We start from the raw sequence: 24,079 nt of genomic DNA, 5'->3' as shown, positions 1-24,079 counted from the left end.
AGTCTGGAGAGCCCAATGTCTCTGTGAGACCTTTTCCAACTCAGCACTTGCATTCACCTCTTATTTATTCTCTTTTTCAATGAGCATCAACTAAACTCTCAAATTTCATCCAAAACCTGGATCTCAAGAGGCCCTTCCCCCACTCCCACTCCCACACAAAACTCCATCCCATTTGAGGACAAACTAGAATAGATAGACTCTGGGGCGGGGGTGGGGGTGGGGGGGAGAGTTAAAGATGACAAAAAGAGAATAATGAATACCATCCATATTTTCACAGATTTTTTTTTTCACCTGTAAAACTTAGATTTTAGTAAAATGTCTCTTTAAGCAGCAGTTGTATTATACATTCAGACAGGCAATTCCTTTCAAAATTAAATCCACTAAAAGAAAAAATAAGCAAAGCCTGATAGATAGAGAGAGTATAAACTGATGGAGAATAAGATGGTAATCATAAGCAGAAGTACATTTATCCTGTCTAAAGTGCTGCTTGAGAAGATAATGCCACATCATCTGAATGGTCTCTGCCTCACATTTTACAGCAGGATTGAGGATTGAGTCAGTCATCAGCAATATAAATGTGTTGAGAACATTTACAGTGATTGAAATGGCATTGGGTTAACAATTTTAAGCTAAGCATATATTCAAAGAAAGGCAGGGTACTCTATTATTTCTGGAAATGAATTGACTTCAAAATATGAATTTTGGAAGTAAATTGGGCATATATGTATTGACACATTTATTCCTGCTTTCTGGGTTGGAATATAGAGAGAGATACTAAGCTTAAGGGCTCTGACTTCATTGCAGCAACATTTTCCTTAATGTTTCCCTGCACTTATCCACAGTTAGCAATTTTCATCGCCAGAGCCTGCAACATATATCCTCTCTCCTTCCTTTTGAATCTGGGCCGAAAACAAAAGATCCCTTGGAACTTTCAGCACATGATGATGTTTTCAGGTATGTAAGCTAAATTAAATGTCAGCGTTGATGTTTTTTCACACTTTCACAGAACGTGAAGACCCATGTGGGAATGCATAACTTCTCTTTACCCCAATGTACCCAGTACCATGCTGACTCCACAAATTCTGAGCAAAAAGAGAATAATGATTTCTCTTTCTAGAAGGAAAGTGAAAATTCAAGGATACTTGGTCGGAATGACCTTGAGTGAGGTATAGTATCTGGACTGGAATGGGCAGTGGGCCTCCCACTGACCTATTTCAGATCAATTTTCATCAAGGAATTTAGGTGATAATTTCACAAATTGCATGTTTCAAGGTAAATAGTGAATAAAAGGTGCCACTCATACCCACTGTTAAAGTTCCTTCTCCTCAGAATCCCTGCTCCCCATGCAAAACTCTAGCAGCTTCTTGTAATTAACACAAAAGCGAATCATATCTGAGCATATTCAGTTATTAGTTGAAAAACCAAATATCAGTTGAGTGGGTACCAGGTGGCAAGACCAATTCTAGGCACTGGTGGAAGAAAGTGATAAATTCTCTTCTCTCAAGAAGTTTACGTTCTAGCTTCTTTTTGTGTGTGTTGTGGGCAGGAATGGGTGGGTAGGAATAAGGAGGGTTAGGGTTGGGACTATAGGTAGGTCTAGAACATTGTTTGTAGTCCTGGTGTGGCATTGTGGGCTAATGCACTGGACTGCAAGGTCAGTTTGAATCAAAGGTTGGCAGTCCAAGCTCACGGTAGTCGCTCCTCAGAAACCCTACACAGGTTTGCTATGAGTGAGAACTGACTCGATGGCACTTAACAACAACAGGACTTTGTTTATTGTTAAGGTTATGGTTAAGACTAGGATTAGTGTTAAGGGAAATGGCTGGGCTAGGACTACCAGCAAGTCTTGGTCAAGTTTTTAGGGTTATAGGGTTATTTTTATTTACTTTTTTTTTTTTCTTCTTGAAATCAATTTAATTTCCTCTTTATTTGGAAGTTTTGTAACTACGTTATTTCCTTTTTTTACTTTATGAGTATTTTTTGTTGTTGTTATTGTAATTGTATCTCTGGTTCTCTGTTTCCAGTGTTATAGGGTATGCTTTACTTTTGCATACTTCTGTATTCTGGGTTGAGTTTAATTGATATTGTCATGCATGTTAGTATCAGGTTGTTTTCTGCCATCCAAAGAACTTCCTTTAGTGTTTTTTGTAAGGTTGATCTGTTTTTTTTTTTTATAAATTCTGCACAGTTTTGCTGGGTATATGATGCTTGATTGTCAATTTTTTCTTTCAATTTTTGTATGAGTCATTCCATTGTTTCTTGTCTGCATGGTTTCTGTTGACAAATCAGAGCTTAGTTATTAGTTCTCTTTTGTAGGTAACTTTTCATTTTTCTTGAATTGTTCTCATGATTCTTTCCCTATCTTGGTTTTAAAAAGTTTGGTTATAATCAGTCTTGTTTTTTTTTCCTTTGGGTTCTATCCTGTTTGGAGGTCATTCAACGTCTTTCATGATGTTAGGGAAGTTTTCTTCCACTAACACTTGAACAGTAGTCTCTGTGTTGGTTTTTTGTTGTTGTTGTTGTCTTTCTTATCTCTTCCTATTCTGAAATTCTTATCACACATAAGTTATTTCTCTTGATAGTGTCCCACATAAATCTTAGACTTTCTTTGGATTTTCTGTTCTGTTTTTCTGATTGATTGTGTAGCAGAAAATATTGAGAGATTTTTTCTTCAAGTTCAATTATTAAGCTTTACTTTGACTCAATTATATCTCTTTGCCCTTCCAGTGTATTATGTTTCTGAATCCTTAGTGTTGCCAATTCGTTTTCTCAATTTTTCTATAGTTTTGTCTATGTTTTCCATTCATCAGTAGTTTTCTTGATATGTCGCTCAATTCCTCGATGTTGCCTAATTTGCATTCTTTTGAATTCCTTATCAGGTAGTTCTGATACCATTTCTGCTCTTAAATTTTCTGACTCTAGTTTGGTAACTTTTTGGAGGCACTCTGTCTCACTTCTTTGTGTAAGTTGAAATTGTATTTTTCTGTGAGACATTGTGCCGTCATATTTATATTTAGTTGATGACTGTATATTGGTGTATTCACAAGCATTCACCACCTGTCCTCTGATGGATGTGCTAGTGACTGGAAGTGTGAATGCAATTAGTTCTCTGTTCACTGTTTAGGTAGCATAGTTCACAGTGGGTTCACGTGCAGAGACACTATGTCAGGTGCCTGACCCCAGACAGACAGAGACTATGCAGGAGGAGTGTCACTGGCCACTGGGTTGGTGTAGGTGGTGACTGGCTATGCCCCCTACTATGAGGAATGCATGGGAGCAAGGGAGAATTGTACCACCTTGTGGTCCACTTTTAGTCATGTATGTGCCTGAAGGCTGCTGTATCAATAGATGACAGCAAAAGCTCAAAATGGCCGTGCCATGCCACACCAGTCCACAGTCTACTGTTTTTCTTCTCCTTCATTGCTCCTGTTTAGTTTCCTGTTCTAGTCCACACTCAATCATCTGTCCTATCCTCTGATGCTCAAGCTTCTAGGATCACCATCTGAATCTATTTCAGTCAGCCTCCCATGTCTTTGCTGCAGAGGGTCAGCTTAGTGTATCTGCTTACTCCACCATCTTGCTCTGGACTCCCTCAAAGTCCTAATTTCTTAAACCATCTCTGAAGAAAATAAAGCAGATAAACTTTCCAGAAGAAAACAAAGCAGATAGACTTGTTGACCCTGAACAACTCTGGAAACTGCACTTTTTTTGTATAATCAAGTTTTCTACCATCAGTCTTTCCTTGTTCAGAGCCCTTTCCCCTTACATACCTTCTATGTGTGTATACACTTACAGTACACTTGGAAGCAGTTCATTGGAAGATATATGAGAATTAAAAAGTTGATGGAAGAATAGGGCAAACAAATATAATTGGAAGCATAAAAGAGAAAGTGGAAAAAGCAACAGAAATAGCATTTAATTAATACCTTCACAATAATAGACTCAAACATATCCACAATCATGAAGAGGGCATAGAACAGGGCAACATTTTGTTCTGTTTTACATAAGGATGTCATGAGTCAGAACTGATTTAATGATAACCAACAACAACATCTGTCAGCCGATATTAGCCCATTTTATAAATGAGAAAGCTGAGTTTCAGACAAAAGTATTCCTGAACCCCAGTCTGTGAGACCCCTCTTCAAACTTAACCAAGTTTCTCATACTTTACCTTTCTAGAAACAGCGTAAGGAACAAAAGATTTGTTTTTTTCTAACCTGGTCAACATAATAAAATCAGACCCACTGTCATTGGGTCAATTCCAACTCACAGCAATTCTATAGGGCAGAGTAGAACTGCTCCTTAGGGTTCCAGAGACTGTCGATCTTTTTCCCTCAGAGCTACTGGTGAGCTTGAGTTGCCGACCTTGAGATTAGCAGCCCAATGCTCAACCCACTATATCAGCAGTCTCCTTTAAGTACAGACAAATGGAGAGCTAAAGTTGAAAATCACCTTTTTGAAGTTTTCCCACAGACCTTCCCTACATTTCTCAGCATGCTAGGGTGAGAGAAAGAGAGTCATATAGAGGAAGTTGAACTGATAGGTGAACTTCAACCTAGAACAGCAGTGAACTCTGCCAGTGAGTTGGCATCTATTACGAGAAAGTAAAAAGAAAATTGTCTCACTTATAAATAGGAAACCGACACCATGTTTAATTTTTGCAAAGCATTTCTAGCTGTTGGGAAGCACTTCTTTCCCAGAAAAACGTGAGCAGTTTTACCCTGGAAAACACTGGCTTATTTTTAAAGTATGAACATTATATTTTAAACAGTGTTCTACTTGATAAAGAATGCTTTGTGAAGGGCTCTGAAAGTTTTATATAATCATGTTAGGATGTAAAGTCACCATCCAGTTCATCTGTTATGATTTCTCCAGGATTTGGGGTTTTCTATAGTTGATTAAGGAGCTCTGGTAGTGTAGTGGTTACGAATTGGGCTGCTAACCTCAAGGCTGGCAGTTCAAAACTACCAGCCATTCTGCTGGAGAAAGATGATGTTTTCTGCTCTCGTAAAGGTTTACAGCCTCGGAAACCCTGTACAGGGTCACTATGAGTCGGAACCGACTCCACGGTACTTACCAACAACAACAACAACAACATATTTGATTGGTGCTGCAAGACATTGCACTGGACCACAAAATCAGTTTGAGCCACAGGGTTGGTGATTCAAACTCACTAGCTGCTCCTTGAAAACCCTATACAGGGTTGCTCTGAGTTAGAACTGTCTTGATGGCACTTAACAACAATAACAACAACATATTTGCTTAGCCATAGGATTGGGGATGCTTTAAAAATTGAGTTACACCAAAAATAGAGTAAATTACAGCCAGGCAATGTGAGGTGGTCCAAAACGTCATGACGTCTTTATAATATTCTAAGAAGAAGGTCAGCCATCTATCTCAAGCATTCAAGCCCTATATGGCCTGGTCCTGTTTTTTGTAAATAAAGCTGAAACAAGCTATACCCATATGACTATACATTGTCTGTGACTACTTTCCATATTACAGTGGCACAATTAAGTAGTCACTAAAATAACTATATGACCTGCCAAGCCTAAAATATTTACTATCCTGTCCAGGTGTGACTCTGGCCTGCTAATTGAAAGGTCAGTGGCTCAAATCCACCAACCTGTCTCCTTTAAAACCCTTTACAGGGTCGCTATAAGTCAGAACTGACTCGATGACACTTAGCAGCAAACAACAACAACAAACCTGTTCTAAAATATCTAAACCTCTCAAAGGAAAACAATAACCCTATCACATTAGTAAGGTTGGCATTATTAATTTCATTCATGGGCGTGTCAGTCAGCTTGCCTGCAGCACTAAACAAACCAGCGCCACCATTCCAGGACACCTATGTACATAGGTATGACTGTGATGTCCAGATAACAGTCACTACTGTCTTCCACATTCAGAGTCCATCATCTTTCAGGCGTTAAATCGCTAACCAATAGCAGTCAAGGATTATAGTCATTTTGGTCCAATGTGGACTTCTTTTTATATATTTGACTGAATCTTTTGTATACTTTTCACATTGAAATGAACTTTAACAACAAAGAAATGAGATTACTTCTTTATATTCTATGTTATTTTAATGAAAAATTAATATTATTCATGATGCTTCCTGGTATGGTTGAAAGAATACATTTCTAATAAAATATCTTATTGTCTTTAAAATGAAGAGATTATAACATGATATGGTTATGTATTTGAATCACAGATGCTACAAGCTCAAGCTACTGTACATCTTTTTCAGATATTCGATAGGTACCATTTGTAGCATAGTAATTATTGATCTCTTTTTTCAGATTAAACAGAGACATGGAGAGGTTGGGTAACTTGCTTACAATCTCAAAACTAACTAGAGATGAGATTAAGATTTAAACTCTGACCCTTGACTTTGAGTTTAGAGCCTTCTCATTTACACAACACTGCCTGAGATTTACCCTCATGGTCATAAGAACAAAACTTAAATGAAAACCATGTTCTTCCTAAAAGGGGCCAAACTCACCATGCCTAACATGTCCCTCATGTAAACCTGATGCCATTCCAGTTTATAACAATCCCCCACTTTCCCCTCAGACACAGGCCCAGGTTAACTCTACTCCCCACCTCCGTCACTGTGCATAAAGGACCACGTGAGGTCACCATCTGCAAAGCAAAAGACCACCAGACTCAATATTTATTTTCTGCAGGAATTCTGATGTCTCTCACTCAGGACCTAAAGTTTTAAATGTAATTTTCAGAGGAAAAAAAAAGAATTTAAAAGACCAACTAAAGGTAAAATAAGCCCAAGAAGGAGATTAAAAGGATAAAATGACACACTGTCTAGCCTTTTCTGGGTGTGTGATATAATGCTTGCTGAAACCAGATGAAAAGCCAATCCTTTTAAAGAATATTTGCTATTTAGTGTATTCTGATGTTCTCCATTAAGGAGCTCTGATAGTATTGTTGTTGTTGTGAAGTGCCGTCGAATCGATTCCGACCCATAGCGACCCTGTATAGGGTTTCCAAGGAGCAGCTGGTGAGCTTGAACCGCCAAGCTCTGATAGTGTAGTGGTTATGAATTGGGCTGCGAACTGCAAGGTTAGCAGTTCAAAACTACCAGCTGTTCTGCGGGAGAAAGATGAGGCTTTCTGCTCCTGTAAAGATTTACAGCTTCGAAAACCCTGTACAGGGTCACTATAGGTCAGAACGGACTCCACGGCACATAACCACCACCACCAAGTTCTCAATTATGCCTACAGTGGGTTAATGCGCTGGACTGCAAAGTCAGTTTGAACCACAAGGTCGGCAGTTCAAGCTCACCAGCTGCTCCTCAGAAACCCTATACAGGTCTGCTACGGATCAGAACCAACTTGATGTCACTTAACAACAACAACAATGTTCTCAGTTATACCTGCAGTGTTTTCAGTCATCTAATAAGAAAGATGACTTAAATAGTCTTCTGGTTAAATCTCATTTGCCCATGCTTCACTAATGGATTTAAATGGAACCTCTCTTTAAACCCCAAAATACTCAAACCCATTGCCATCAAGTCAAATTCAACTGATGGAGACCCCATGATCCCATAGTAGAGCTGTGCTCCATAAGGTTCCCTATGATTATGAGCTTTAAGAAGCAGATCACCAGGCCTTTCTTCCAAGGCACCTCTGAGAGAGTTTGAACTGCCAACCTTACAGTTAGTAGTTAACTGCTTAACTGTTTATACCACTCAAGGACTGTGTCTTTCTTTACATGACTGAAAACATTTTTCAAACAATTTTTTGGAGCAGGTAAGCAATAGTGATCTCTATTTAAAATGGGAGCGAGAATGTATTTATACATTGATTTATTCACAGTCACCAAGCTATTTATTCAGCAGATGTTCATCGACACACAATGTTGGGTGAACAAAAATAAAGATGTGGGTCCTCCCTTAAAAGACACAGAGAGCCTAAGAGAGAGAGCTTGGGGTCTTCCAAGCTCAGTATACTTAAGACAATGTAAGCCTTGTTGTTGTTATTAAGTGCCATCAAGTCAATTCCAACCCATAGCGACCCTGTATAGGGTTTCTAAGGAGCAGCTGGTGAGTTTGAACCACTGACCTTGCAGTTCAAACGACTTTGCAGCCTGATGCATTAGTCCAATGTATGCCTAGAACTGTTGTAAAGCCAGTCAGATAAGAATGTGGAACTCTTTTCTTCACTAATTAGACCTTCCTTTTGATTAATCCATCTCCATTACCTTTACCCTCACCTTATGCAGTGAACAATAGAGAAGTTGGTGACACGCTCCAAGCAGAACTGGATTCAACGTAAAATTAATAAAGGTTAATCTTCAGGCACTTTCCTTTATAGACCCCTTCTAACATCCTAAAAAGGACCCAAAAACAGTGCTCTGATGAGCAGAGAAAGTCCGTATAACTAAAATATATTTGGACTCTTTTTCTTAAAGAGGGCCCCCAAGTTGTATAAGCTTTGTCATTGTGAATGGCAGTAGAGTCAGCCCCTAACCCTTGACTAGCTCATGCATAATGGAATGAAATGTTGCCCAGTCCTCTGTTGTCCTAATGATCTGTTATGGATCAGGCTATTGTGATCCAAAGATTTTCACAGGTTGGTTTTCAGAAGATCACTCATCTTAGTCTGGAAGTTCTGTTAAAGCCTGTTCTGCATCATAGCAGTATGCAGGCTTCCACTAAGAGATGGGGATGGCTACACATGAAGTGCATTGGCTGGGAACCAAGCACAGGTCTCCCACATCGAAGGAGAGAATTCTACCACAGAATGATGACTGCCCTTGGGAGCTTTACACCCACTGTCGTCCAGTCAATTCTGAATCAAAGCACCCTAGAGGGCAGAGTAGAACTGCCCCAGAGGATTTCAAGGCATAATCTTTATGGAGTCCTGGTGTGGTGCTGTGGGTTAATGCACTGGACTGAAATGTTGGTTTGAATTGCAAGACAGGCGACTCAAGGTCACTAGCCACTCTTTGGAGTGGCTACACAGGGTTGCTATGAGTTGGAACTGACTCAATGACTTAACAACAACAACAACAACAATAATCTTTATGGAAGTGGGATGCCACATCTTTCTCCCATAGAACAGGGTTCAATCTACCAACCTTTTAGTTAACACCTGATCGCTTAACCACTTTAGCACCAGTGCCTCTTCTGTGTAAAATGTAGGCCCCACAAAACTTGGCTCAGACATGCCTCCAAATCTGGGTGTACCTGGAGCTGAACGAATCTTGCTCATCTCCTGGAAGTGAGAGGGGCCAGGGATTGAAGCTGTGCATATGGCTCAAATTCATCAGTGTCTCTGAGGAAAAGTCACATAGTCCATGGAGGATCCCATTGTTCCCCCACCACATCCTTTGCCTCTGTTGTTGTTGTTGTTGTTGACTCATAGTGACCCTATATAGGGTTTCAAAAGAGTGGCTGGTGGGTTTGAACCACTGAGCTTTTGATTAGCAGTCCAGTATTTATCCTACAACATTGCACCAAGACTCTAGAGACAAGTAAATTGAATGAAACAACTGTCAGGCCCAGATTGAATTTCACACCTGGCATAGCCCCTGCCCAGTTTATTTTTACAGACTTTGATATTCTACACACACAGTGATTTGGAATAGTAAAATGAGTAACCCATCTCAAGGTCAAGAATACTGATCTGACTGTTGTCTTGAAAAGCTGTTAATAATGCAGATTCTGTTCTTATAGCAGCTTGGATGCAGTTAAGAGTCATTCAGAGAAGTTTACCTTGAGACATTTTTAAGACCTTTTTTAAATTCAAGGGGAGAAGGCCAAAACTGTTGTCGTTTACCATGTGACACCCAGCACAAAGGGCTTAAGATGAACACTAAGCTCCTCTGAAACTGTTCATGCTGTTCTTGAGCATAGCCCTAGTTAGTGCCATGAGTGAACAGCCCCTCCTCAGTTCTCAGCTCCCTTGAAACCCAAGAGGCAGCGCTCTGTGGTTTAAATTAAAGGAGGAGATGTGCTTCGCACAAATTAGCTTTCCTATTGATGTGGTGCATATTACAAGAATCAGGCCTCTTGTTTTAATTCAAATCCATGTGCAGCAATTTTTATTTAATTTAAAACTAAATAGGAGTCGGGGAGTTGCTGGAAGGAGGGGAAATGCCAAGCGCAATTGAGCCCTGGCAGCCTCTCTGAAGTCATTGTGACTTGGTGATGTAGCTGCAGGGCTAAGGTATTCCCACACAGAGCTGCTGTGCTGATCTGGAAAGGAGGGAGGCCAGGGAAGCACCTGAGTAGGTTGTAGGTGTCAGACAATATGTCAGAGAACATTGGTATCCAAATGTGTTGGTTTCTGCTACACATTGAAGAAGACATTGAAACCCCAATGTGTCCTATCATCTAACTAGAGAAGAGTTTTTTTGACCAGGAATATCTGACCACAGTGTATGGATACAATATAAAGCCTCATCCATGATCACACATAGCTGTGAAAGCAACAACATTCTCTGTTGCCAGACTTTGCTGCTAATGTTGTTTGTCGTTCATTTGGTTGTCCACTAGCATTCATTACCATTCAGATAATTGCCAGCACAAAAGGATTAAGAGAAAGGCATGGATGGGAAATTTTAAATTAAGACCATTTTCCCAGTAGCATTTATTTTTTCCTCTCTCAATTGTGAAAATACTGCCATTACTGTTGGAGTTACAGCGCACTTGTGTGGCATTGAAGGATCAGCGCTGGACTGTGCATCATGAGGTCAGCAGTCCAAACCCACTAGCTGCTCCTTGGAAACCCCTATACAGGGTCGCTATGAGTTGGAACTGACTCAACAGCACTTAACAACAACAACAGCTCACAAAAGGCCAGTGTGCTATGGAAGAACCACCTGAGAATCACTGATAAGGTAGGAGATCACCTTTCCCAGTGCCTTTTTGGTGAATCATCTATCATGTCTTGGTCAGGAGCCAACTTGAAGCTTTTTACCCAAAAGTGACCTTGTTCAGTTGACATACCAATAGCATCCAAGAACATTTATAAAGGGAATCCATGACAGTGACAAGCAGGAATACCATTGTTTCAGCGATGACATGAAGTATATATTTGTCTGTGACTACATAGGAGCTCTGGTTTAGTGGATTACGAGTCAGTAGTTTGAATCAATAAGCTTCTGTGGGAGAAAGATGAGGCTTTCTGTTCCCCCAGATTTACAGCCTTGGAAACCCTATACAGTGTCACTATGGGTTGGAATCAACTCCAATGCACATAACTACCACATAGACTAATGGAACTCTGTTAAGTCACCAAGATTGTCCCATAAAAATGACCAGTTACCATGAATAAATGGCAGGCCCATGCTCAAGAATCTTGATTCCCAAAAGTGATGTCTTTGAACCAGCATCTATTGGATCACTGGGGAGCTTGTTAGAAACTCTGAATCCATATCTGTATTTTAATAAGCTCCCCAGATCATTTGTGTGCATGTTGATACTATTTCCCCCCATTTCTCACCTACTCACCAAAATTGTCTATCTAGAACCTATTCCACATTCATCTGTCTCCATTCTCATACTCAGCTAATTTCTTGTATTCTCTAGATTTCACCTTAGGCATCCCTTTCTCTTGGAAGATATTATAACTTCTCATATCTGGTGTAGTGTCTGACTCATCTATTTCCATCATATGCAATACATCTGCCATGGCTTTGGGTTTGTTTGCTTGTATCACTGTCTAGACTGGGAACACTGGCAGGGCAAACACTTATGTGTTTGGTTCATTCTATACCTCAGTGCTCAGTGCAATATTGTGAAACATAATAGCTTCTCCACAAATAATAGTTGGTGTATGAATAGTTGAATGAATGAATGGCATGTTTACTTAACTAAAATTCTCCCTTATGCTCTTGCTATCCAGTTCATTCAAGGAACTATCCATTTCTATGGTAGCAGTCTCCATCACTCGTCTGTCAGTTTGTCATTCTGTGGTGGCTTATGTGTTGCTATGATTCTAGTATCTATGTCATTGGTATTTTAAATATTATCAGGGTAACCCACAGTGGAAGGTTTCAGATGAGCTTCCAGACAAAGACAGACTAGGAAGAAGGAGAGATGGACTACTTCTGAACATTTAGTCACTGAAAACCTGATGAATAGCAGTGGGACATTGTCAGCACCAGAATATTGACAACTGAAACATGATGAAGAGGACCCGAATATTGTCAGATACGGAGCCGGAAGATGATCTCTACAGGTTAGAAGGTATTCAAAATATGATTGGAAAAGACCTGGCACCTCAAAGTAGAGTAGACCATGAGAATGTGAATGGAGTAAAGCCTTGGGGACCTTTATTTGCTGATGGTGCACAACTCAAAATGAAGAGAAACAGCTGTAAACATCTATTAATAATCAGAACATGGAATGTACAAAGTATGAATCTAGGAAAATTGGAAACTGTTAAAAATGAAGTGGAACACATTCACATTGAGATCCTAGGCATTAGTGAGCTGAAATGGTATTGGCCATTTTGAAACTGACAATAACATGGTTTACTATGCCAGGGATGTTTGACAAAGAGGAATGGCATTGTATTCATCATCAAAAAGAACATATCAAGATATATCTTGAAGTATATGCTGTCTGTTATAGGATAATATCTATACACCTACGAGGAAGACCAGTTATACCACTATAATTAAAATTTAAGCACCAACATAAAGCCAGTGTTGATGAAATCAAAGAATTCTACCAACTTCTTCAGTCTCAAATTGATCAACTATGCAATCAAGATGTAATGATAATTACTGGTGAGTGGAATGCAAAGATTTGAAACAAAGAGGAAGGATCAGTAGTTAGAAAATATGGCCTTGGTGATAGAACAATTCTGGTGATCTCATGATAGAATTTTGTAAGACCAGTAACATCTTCATTGCAAATAAAATTTTTAACATCATAAAAGACACATGAACCTCACCAGGTGGAATGCACAAAAATCAAATTGACTACATCTGTGGAAAAAGACACCGGAAAAACTCCATATCACCAGACAAAACAAGGCCAGGGGCAAACTGTGGAGTCGACCATCAATTGCTCATATGCAAGTTCCGGCTGAAGCTGAAGAAAATTAAAACAAGTCCACAAGAGCCAAACTATGAGCTTGAACTTATGCCACCTGAATTTAGAAATCATTTGAAGAACAGATTTGATGCATTACACAATAAAGGACGAAGGCCAGAAGAGTTGTGGGATGGTATTAAGAACATCATATAAGAAGAAAGCAAAAGGTCATTAAGAAGAAAGAAAGAAGGAACAGACCAAAATAGATGTCAAAATAGAGAGCTAAATAGAAAATTTCAAAAGGGCAGCTTGAGAAAACAAAATCAAATATTATAACAAAATAGGCAAAGACCTGGAGTTAGAAAACCAAAAGGGATGAATAAGCTTAGCATTTCTCAAGCTGAGGGAACTAAAGAAAAATTTCAAGCCTCAACTTACAATAGTTGAAGGATTTTATAGCGGTGCTGAGGGTTAATGGACTATAAGGTCACTTTGAATTGCAAGGTTGGTGGTTCAAGCTCACCAGCCACTCCTTGGAAATCTTATACAGGTTCACTATGAGTGGATATGAGTTGCTGGCATTTAACAACAACAAAGGCAAAATATTGAATGATGCAAAAAAAACATCAAAAGTTGATAGAATACACAGAGTCACTGTACCAAGAAAAAATGTTCAATATTTAACCATTTCAAGAGGTAGCATATGATCAAGAGCCAATGATATTGAAGAAAGAAGTCCAAGGTGCACTGAAGGCACTGGCAAAGAATAAGGCTCTGGGAAATGATGGACTACAAATTGAAATCTTCAAACAAACTGATGCAGCTCTGGAGGCACTCACTCATCTATGCTGAAAAAATTGGGAGACAACTATCTGACCAACTGGACTGGAAGAGATCTATATTTGTGCCCATTCCAAAGAGATGTGACCCAACAAAATGCAGAAATCATTGGACAATATTATTAATATCACATGTAAGTACAATTTTGCTAAAGACAACTCAAAAAACAGTTGCAAACATACATTGACAGAGAACTTCCAGAGTTCAAACCAGGTTCAGAAGAGGACTTGAAACAAGGGATATCATTGCTGACGTCACATGAATCTTGGCTAAAACGTAGAATACCAGAAAGATGTGCTTTATGAATCATGCAAATGCTTTTGATTGTGTGGATCATGACAAGCTATGGATAACATTGTGGAGAATGAACCTTCCTGAACACTTAATTGTTGAGGAAACTGTACTTAGTTTTAAAGGCAGTTGTTGTTACAGAACAAGGGAACACTGAATGGTTTACAGTTAGGAAAGGTATGTACCAGGGTTGTATTCTTTCACCATACTTATTCAGACTGCATGCTGAGCAGATAATCTGAGAATCTGGATTATATGAAGAAGAACGTGGCATCAGGATTGGAGGAAAGCTCAATAGCAATCTTGTTTGCTGAAAGCATAGATGACTTAAGATACTCAGTGATGAAGATCAAAGACCTTTGGTATGGATTATACCTCAATGTAAAGAAAACAAAAATCCTCACCACTGGACCCATAAACTACATCCACATAAATGGAGAAAAGATTGAAGTTGTCAAAGATTTCATTTTGCTTGGTTCAACCATCAGCATTCGTAGAAGTAGTAGTCATAAAATCAAATGTTGCATTAGGCAAATCTGCTGCCCAAGACTTCTTTTAAGTGTTCAATAGCAAAGATTGAGGATGAAAGGTGTGACTGATCCAAGCCATGGTATTTTCAATAACTTCATATGAATGTGAAAGTTGAACAATGAATAAGGAAGACTGTAGAAGAATTGATGCATTTGAGTTATGGTGTTGGAAGAGAATATTAAAAGTACCATGTCTTGCCAAAAGAACAAACCAATCTGTTTTGGAAGAAGTGCTGCCAGAATTTTCCTTGGATGCCAGAATGACAGTACTTCATCTCTCATACTTTGACATATTATCAAGAGAGACCAGTCCCTGAAAACTGATATTATGTTTGGTGAAGTGTAGGGTCAGAGAAAAAGAGGAAGACACCCAATGAGATGGACTGGCAGTGTGGCAGCAGCAATGGGCTCAAATGTAGCAATGATTGTGAGATTGGCCCAGGACTGGGCCATGTTCTCTTCTGTTGTACATAAGGTTGCTATGATGGTACCTACTTGATGATACCTAACGACAACATTAACATCAAGGTAGCAGTCTAGGAACTTCCTCATTGAGGACTGGCCCCACAGGCAGATCATGGACCACGCTTTCCCAAATCCACAGATGGGAACTCAGCAACAATAATTTTAAGAAAAGAGATTACAAGTTTTGTTTTGTTTTAATGAAAGAAAATAGCTTTTATTTACTCACTTCTGGCAAAAAAAAAAATAAATAAAAATCTCCTGAGTATTAATAACAGAAAACATTGTTTATGCATTCTCAAAAGTAGATTTGGATCTGAGGTGGGTTTTTTTTTTTTTTTTTTTAATCTTAGCTAGCTTTGTGGTGAGGGAAGTGTTTGTTTTCCAATTAAAATCCTTAGATCTAATTAATAACCTTGGGACTTTCAAGTGATTCAAACCAAGACCCAGATTAAACTCATCTTCAAAGTTTAGGAAAAAGGATTTCTGAAAGAAGTATATACAAAGCTAATTTGAGAATCTGAACCCCTCTAAGCAGCTGTACTCTTCCTTTTCTTCTCTCATATGAGGGGGGCTTCAAAAGTTCATGGAGAAATGTCATTATCTTTTCATTCCATTTTCCATGAACTTTGGAAGCACCCTCATGTATTTGCAGACAAACACAGCATGTCTAACATCACTACAGGGGCCAGGGCAAGGGGCTTTCAAGCATCACCCATTCAGATCTTCTTTTTCTTAGCCCCTTGTCCCAGAGTTCCATTGTTCTATCACTCACCCAACTATATCATTTCCCTGCCCTAAACATATCTTGTGCAATTAATCAGGCCACTGTTCTTTCTTGATCAGTACAAGGCCATCAAACAGCTACTGAGACATGGGTTCAGAACATTTTCTCCTTCAGAGGAGATGAACTTCCACAGAACCCCCACATCTCTTATGTGGTACCCCTGTGGCTTGGACTAAACATGTATTAGCTAAGTGGGAGTAGATCCTCTGGGGTCTTCTAATTTGTTGTTGTTGTTAAGTGCTGTGGAGTTGATTCCGACCCATAGCGACCCTGTAGAGGGTTTCCAAGGAGCAGCTGGTGAGCTTGAACTGCCAACCTTGCAGTTTAAACAACTTTGCAGTCTGGTGCATTAACCCACAACACCACAGGGGTCTTCTAATGGGACAGCATTAATCAGCTTATGTAAGAAGTGAGCCATGGAAATGTTTTGACTGGTGCATCAAGCAGTCACAGTAAAAGTCATCTCAGATCATGAATAAGCACAGGCAGCACTGCTTTGAAGAGGCATACTAGCACAGTAGACTGGTATGAATTGCAAATCCCATTAAGTACTCATAGTTTGGATTGCTGAAGACAGTTTATGTGATTATGATTAATTCAGAACATCTAAGAAATAGCTTAGAACTGTGACCAGCCCCATGTAGTTGTTTCCTGCTATTATTAGGTTAATACATTATTATTCTTCGCTGAACTCCAAAATAAATTTTCAGTGAAAATTACTAGCTCTTGCATTTTTTTAAACAACAAATTAAGTTTTGCTATTTGGCATATCACAATATTTTCTAAATACAAACTACTTGTTTGGGAAAAGAGCAGTGAGTTCAGACTTTGAGTCAAGCTTAGCCACTTGGAGGCATATGATTAACCCTCTCTAACCCTCAGCTTCCTAGGCTGTAAAATGGATAATACTTACCTTAGATAGTATATGAACAGAGCTAGAAAACACGTAAAATATCCTGCACAGGGCCTACCACCTTGGAGACACTCAACAAATGGAAGTTTCCTTCCCTTTCTTTAACCACTACTGATGATAAAGCAGCTGCTGGAGCTTCCAAAGAATACAACGTATGTGAACTCACAACTGCTCTTGGGGAAATCTATCAGAGACTGAGGTTTTCCTTCCAATGAATGTTTGGCCACCAAGTCACTGCCCAGCACAGTCTGCCACCAATGCTAAGTATATGATTGACATTCCCATGGAAGACAAAGACCCGTGACTCCTCCTTCCCTTCCCCTTCCTTCATTTAAGGACCACTGTTGATATTCTACTTTTGGTTTCAGCAGTGACTTATTCCAATCATTAATACATGAATTAAAATGTTGTAACTCAAAGTACCAGTGTTTGTGAGGGAAGTATATTAAAGCTCCCTCTAGAACAAGTTGGCACATGTAAAATGTCACACTCTCCCTAGACATCTATCAAGTATGAGATAGTGGCATGCTTTGTAGGCAACCATAAAAAAAAAAAAAAAAAAAACAGTTGCTGTTGAGGCAATTCCAATTCATGGTGACCTCATATATATCTGAGTAGAACTGTACTCCATAGGGTTTTTCAATGCCTGATTTTTCCGAAGTAGATGGCCACACCTTTCTTCTGAGGTATCTATGGGTGAACTTGAAACTTTTGGTTAGCAGACAACTGAGTTAACTCTTTATATTACCCTGCAGTGCTGCAGACAACCATAACAAAATAATACGAAATTAAGTTAAAAAACCAAACCCACTGACGTTGAAGTAAATTCCAACTCATAGAAATCTTGTAGGACAGAGTAGAACTGCCTGTAGACTGCTACATCTTTCTTCCCTTGACCAGCTGGCTGGTGGGTTTGAACTGCCAAGTTTTTGGTTAGCAACTGAGTACTTTAACTACTGCTCCACAGGTCTCTTTCAGACCCCCATTGACCATCAATACACTGAGGTAGTACAACCAACAAGCACACACCAACCCCCGGGAAACACTGAGTAATGAAAAGAGACAACACAAGATTCCGATCACTTCTCCCTGGGTTCTACAATGATACAGGAAAATAAATAACTTCTTAATTTAATTTAGGAATTTTCTTTGTAGATTTAGGTCTTTCCACTTAGGGTATCTGATTGATAGTTTTAACCAACTTAACCTGTCTCTAGAGGCAAACAAAGAGACTGTATTATTTTTCCCTGCTGTCTGCCTGAATTTACTTACTAATTGTCTGTTTGCTTTGGCATTGAGTAGATATAACCTTAGAAAACTATCAACACAAGCAAACCAAGTTCAAAAAATGAAGCTTATCTGTCCCAGGCACAAATCCCTCTAATTCTACCTTCAGGTCTTCAGGTCTTTTGGATAGAGTTTAAAAGAAGTCAATAAGATTGACTCTAGTGAATTTTATGTGATGCAAATTAGCAAACAGCAGTTACATGTAAAAGGGCCTTGTGCTAAATTCCCATGGGCCCATTAGATTATTTAGAAGTTCTCAACATTGTCATGAATACTTTAGGAGGTTAGAATGCTGTTTGGGCAGCCCCACCTCCTGATCCACTGACTCTACTAGGAAGGCTTTCCCCAAACCAGGACTTTTTGGAAGAAATGTAGTTCTACACCAGGGAAGGTGTTCCCGTCTCCCTGCAGGAACCTTGGTCACACCCACCACCCATTTTCCTACAGCAGCCCCAAATCTCAATGTGATTTTTTGGAACAAATGTAAACTCCACAAGTAAAGGTGAAAGCACTTATGTTGACAAGCAATTTCAAATGCACATCCACAGGCAAGGCTTTGTGCTATCTTCCTCAACAAAGTTCTTCCCATTGTTTTCTTCCTGGCACAAAGGTCATTTTGGCTGCCTGAGAAAATGGAATTTTTGACTGGTGAATCAAAAATAAATCAGTTTAAATTAGGGTGGGGATATTGTTGTTGTTGTAGAGTTGGTTTCAACTCAAAGCAACCTGTGTAGGGTTTCCAAAGAGTGATTGGTGAGTTTGAACTGCCGACCTTATAGTTCAAGCCAACCTTGAGGTCAAGTGTTTATCCTATGGTGGCACATCAAGGTAGGATGTTGTTGTTTCTGTTAAGTTTTTGTTTTGTTAAGTTGTTTTTGTTAAGTCTGTTCCTACTGGCAGTGGTCCTGCGTGAGGTTTCTGAGGAGTGGCCAGTCAGCTTGAACTGCAGACCTTGCAGTCCAGTGCATTAACCCACAGCATGAGGGCTCCTGAAGAGAGGATGACAGAAGAGATTATAAGTGAGATAAAAGGCAAAACGCCCATTTTGAAATGTTGCCTGGAACTGATCTTTTGCCTAAGAAAAGGAATAAAATTGTTCTCATTTTTCCCTAAAAACTCAAACTTTTGTAATAACCATGAAGTTTGAACTTTGTTATGGGTTGAATATTCAACAAAGGTAATAAAACCTGGGTGTAATAATTCGCTGTTACACTAACTGTATGTCTTAGTGATCCAGTGCTGCTATCACAGAAATACCACAAGTGGATGGCTTTCCCAAGCAGAAATGGATTCTCTCACTGTTTAGGGCTGTAAGTCTGAATTCAGAGTGCCAGCTCTAGGGGAAGACTTTCTCTCTGTATTAGCTCTGGAAGAAAGTCCTTATTTACTTTCAACATCTGTGTGCCCAGAGTCCTTGGAACTTAGATGCCACCCACCATGTGTCTTGGCATCAATCTTTCCTTGGGTCTTAGGGTTTCCCAGTTTATGGATCCTGGGTCTAAAGGGCTCACTCGGCTGCTGGATCTTATTTATGGATGGTAGTAGTTCTCTCTGATCTCTGCTCACTCCTCTCTTCTTCACTTTCTTATAAGATGAAAAGCAGTGCAATCCACATCCCTGAGAACCTTGCCTTAAATGGGATTGGGCTGTGACCTCAATAAGGGTGTTGCATCCTAAGTACCATGGAATACTAGAAGAACAAACAAATCTGTCTTGGAAGAAGTACAGCTAGAAAGCTCCTTGGGAGTAAGAATGGTGAGACTTCATCTCTCGTGCTTTGGACATATTATCAGAAGGGACCAGGCCATGGAGAAGGACATCATGCTTGGAAAAATAGAAAGTCAGTGAAAAAAAGTCAGCTCCCCCACCAAAAAAACAAAAACAAAACACCAGGATTCACACAGTGGCAACAATGACCTAAAATGTAACAATTGTGAGGAAAGCACAGTACTACACAGTGAGGGTTTTATTCTGTTGTGCATAATGTCTCTGTGAGTCAGAAGAGACTCCATAGCACCTAACAACAAATCTCACCCTCTATTCCCTTACAAGTGATTGTCTGATCACATCAGGGCACATCATGGAGGAAGATTACATAATACTGAGGATCCTTATCCAGCCAAGTTGATAGATTTTGTGGGAATTCATTTCAATCTATAATGCTGTGTAACTCCTATTTCCTCGTCTATTAAAAAATAAAACTGGGGTTCTATTGAGATATGTAATGTGGGTAGAAGTAAAGAGCATAAGTAAAACATTAAAAAAGAAAAAAAGTAATTGTTGCCATCAAGTTGATTTAGACACATAGCATACGTGTCAGTGTAGAACTGTGCTCCATAGGATTTTCAAGGCTGTGACCTTTCAGAAGCAGATTGCTTGACCTGTCATCCAAACTGACTTTGGGTAGGTTCCAACAACCTTTTGGCTAGTGGTCAAATGTCTAACCATTTACAGGGACTCTTCCTACCAAAAAACCACCACATGGAAACCCTCAAGGCCAGTGGCTTAAATCACAGTAGTAGTCATTTCTCTCTGGCTGCTTTCATAGTCAAAGTGTGATATTAACTATTAACATGGGAGAGCACGGGTGTTGATTCTCCTCCAGCTGGTGATTCAGATATAACCAAATGCCTTCCTCCTGTGGCTTCATAATTCCCCAAGACACAGATTCTAAAAGTCTGGCCAATGGAACAGCAATATCAATATCATGTGGGAACTTGTTGGAAATGCAAATTCTCAGACCCCATCCTTGATTCAGACTCTTTAAGAGTAAAGCCCAACCATCTGAGTTTAAACAAGTTTTCCAAGTGATTCTGGTATATATAAGGTTGGAGAACTACATCTATGGAGACTCATGACTTCCATCCAGCTGGTGGCAGGGGAAAAAAAGACTGTGGGGCAAGACAGATGGAACAGTGCTTCTTAAAACTTGGCCCAGAGTGACAAACAACACTTCCGTTTCATCTCACCGGTGAGAGACACTCACACAGTCACACTGAGCTGCAAGGAGTGCTAGAAAATATGGTTGCTGCAGTTGTAGCTGCACCCTATGGACAACCCTTGTCATCATTTGTAACATTGTTTCCATGAAAAAAACACATCCCAATGGTCTAAGCCAGGGTTTCTCAACCACAACAACTAAAGACATTTGAAGCTTTTGATTCTTTATTGAGCAAGGAGCACAGGGAGCAGTTTTGTGTATTATAGGATGCTAAACAGCATCCCTGGCTTCTACTTGCTGGATCATAGCAGCACTTTTCCTGTTGTGCAACAAAAAATGTCTCCAGACATTGCCAAGTGTCTCCTGGGGATGGGGAAAAGGCTGGGGAAATGTCCCAGTTGATAGGGATTTGTCTAAACACAAACTTTAGTAATTTGTATTTATTTGAATACACTCTGCCCCTGAGTTGCTTACTGCTCTCAGAGAAGGCTGCCGATTTCCTGATCTCTGTTAGCCTTTATCTTGAAACCCTCTGTTGAGGATTTAAGCTACTGATAAAGATTATCCCACAGTTTACTCCTGTACCCACCTTACCTACAAAAAAATTAACTTCCAAAGTAAGAGGCATCTATGCATGTTGACTTCAGAGCTGTGACTAAGCTAATCCTATTTACAATTACCTTTCCTGGCTGCCCAGGGCTTCAAAACACAAACTTCATTTTATGCAAAAATATACTGAAGTTATGTTGCATTCCTTCTCAGTAGCCTTACATTTAAATGATTTAAGTTCAGGAAGAGAGATGAAGGAGAGAAAGTAGTGGTTTCTAGCCCAGACTTACTTTCCAGAAAAACTCAATTTACTTTTGAATGCAGAAGGGTTTTTCCACCAAAGCAATCTGTTGCCTTTACTTCCATGTGATAAAATGATGTTGAACTGAAAATGAAACTATGTAACAAGGTTGCAGTATCTTGGAAAATTTATTTTGAAACCAAACTAACATTTTTGCTGAAAGTAGTTACCCTTTGCAAGGTTATGGGACTTGAGAGGAACTTCAAGGGACTCAATCAGGGTTTGATTAACCAAATTAATGATAAAAATGTGTTGAGGGTTTGGAATCCACCTCCACACAGTACTTGAAGTAAAAAGGGGGTGGGAAAGGAAATGCAGTTATTTATATTCTCAATGGATACACAAAAAAGCAATTCATCTATAGGACGTTTCATTTGGTAAAAGCTCGTGCATTGTCTCACGACCAGATCTGCATCCCTGTTCACCTCCTGCTCATGTCCTTTTGGGTTCTTGTTGTAGTTTCAATCTCCATATCTGTTCATGTGTGCATTCATACAGTGCTAACGGAGCATACACTATGTGAAAGGTAACATTGATGACAAGTCTGACCTCCGGAGCTCACTGTTGAAGGTAAAGAGATTTTAAAGGTTAAAAAATAAAAGCGGTGGCTTAGTTTCCTAGCACTGCTGTAACAGAAATACCACAAGTTGTTGTTGTTGTTAGGTTCCATCAAGTAGGTACCGACTCATAGTGATCTTATGCACAGCAGAACAAAACACTGCCTGATTCTGGGCCAACCTCACTACTGTTGTCACACTTAAGTCCAGCAATGCTGCCACTTGGCCAATCCATCTCATTGGGGGTCTTCCTCTTTTTCTCTGACCCTCCACCTTACCAAACATGGTATCCTTCTCCAGTGACTGGTCTCTCCTGACAATATGTCTGAAGTATAAGAGATGAAGTTTGGCCATGTTGGCCTCCAAGGAGCACTCTGGCAACACTTCTTCCAAAACGGATCTACTGGTTCTTTTGGCAACCCATGGTTCTTTCAGTATTCTCCTCTAATATCATAACTCAAATACATCAATTCTTCTAGGTCTTCCTTATTCACTGTCCAGCTTTCACATGCATATGAGGTTATTGAAAACACCATGGCTTGGGTCAGATGCACATTAGTCCTCAAGTGTTGCAGACCATGCATAGACTGTACAGGCCGCAAGCTCTGAGGAAAAAATTCTGGCCACTGGCAGTCATGGCAAATTGTTTTTAATCTTAGTATTCGGTTATGTTTATAATTTAATTCCAAACATGAGCCCTTAATGTCCACAGATAAATGTAATATTTTCCTAAAGTCCAGACTGTAAAGGTTTCAAAGGTCAAGCCTTCCTCCAAAGGATTAACTAAAAATATCTTAGCTACTTCGCAGTTCTTTGTTCTACAGACAAAAAAGCCATCTTCCCTAAATCTGTCCCAGGTGTTAGCTTTTCAGCCAAGTTCCTGAAAACCTGGCTCAGGAAGCCGAAACAGCGGGACTCCGCCCAAGCCTTTTGTCCTTACCTCTCACCTTCCCCCAACTGAGCTCATGGGCTATAGATATGTTAACTGAGCCTGAGAAACCAAGTTGTGGGCCTGGGATTCGAACCAGTGAAGTATGATGTAAAGTTACCTGAATGTCTGGAAAATTACTGATGCTAGCTGTATCCTGTTTTAGTCTCTCCCAGCTTGATGTGAAGCTCCTCCCCTAAAAAAAACCGAGACACAGGCCATCCCAGGTGTGCATTGCTGGTTGGAGGGCATGCAGTAAAGATTGCAGGGTAGTGAGTTGCTGCCTGCAGAGGCCACGATGCCTGTAGTCCCAAGTCTGCCCAGCAGTGATGCATCCACCCTGGTTTCGGGGTGCCTCATTGCCCCCCTCCTTCTGTCTGTCTGTGTATTCTTTCAATATCTCTATTGCTGCTGGATCTCCCCTCCTCGTGAACCAAACACTTGTGAACAACACAACTATGTTGAGGACAGTCCCCGGCACTCAAGCTGACATCTTTGCTCTTCAACACTTTAAAAAGGTCTTGTGCAGCAGATTTGCCTAATGCAATACATCATCTGATCTCTTGACTGCTGCTTTCGTGAGTTTTGATAGTTGATCCAAGAAGAATGACATCCTTGACAACTTCAATCTTTTCTCTATTGATAAGAATGTTGTTTATTGGTCCAGTGGTGAGGATTTTT

At 39.8% G+C, this 24,079-nt stretch overlaps 1 protein-coding gene across 1 annotated transcript in view; it reads left to right on the top strand.

Moving 5' to 3' along the window:
• The window catches only part of SLC9A9 (solute carrier family 9, subfamily A (NHE9, cation proton antiporter 9), member 9), a 1,149,796-nt gene that overhangs the window by 691,086 nt on the left and 434,631 nt on the right, over nucleotides 1-24,079 (top strand). The window contains exon 11 of the mRNA XM_006869862.1: nucleotides 843-954. Within this exon, the coding sequence (XP_006869924.1) occupies nucleotides 843-954 (112 nt within the window). The remainder of the gene's footprint in view (nucleotides 1-842; nucleotides 955-24,079) is intronic.

This window comes from Chrysochloris asiatica, unplaced genomic scaffold, assembly GCF_000296735.1.
Source record: "Chrysochloris asiatica unplaced genomic scaffold, ChrAsi1.0 scaffold00136, whole genome shotgun sequence".
Lineage (NCBI taxonomy): Eukaryota > Metazoa > Chordata > Mammalia > Afrosoricida > Chrysochloridae > Chrysochloris > Chrysochloris asiatica.
This window is presented reverse-complemented; position numbering and strand designations above follow the sequence as displayed.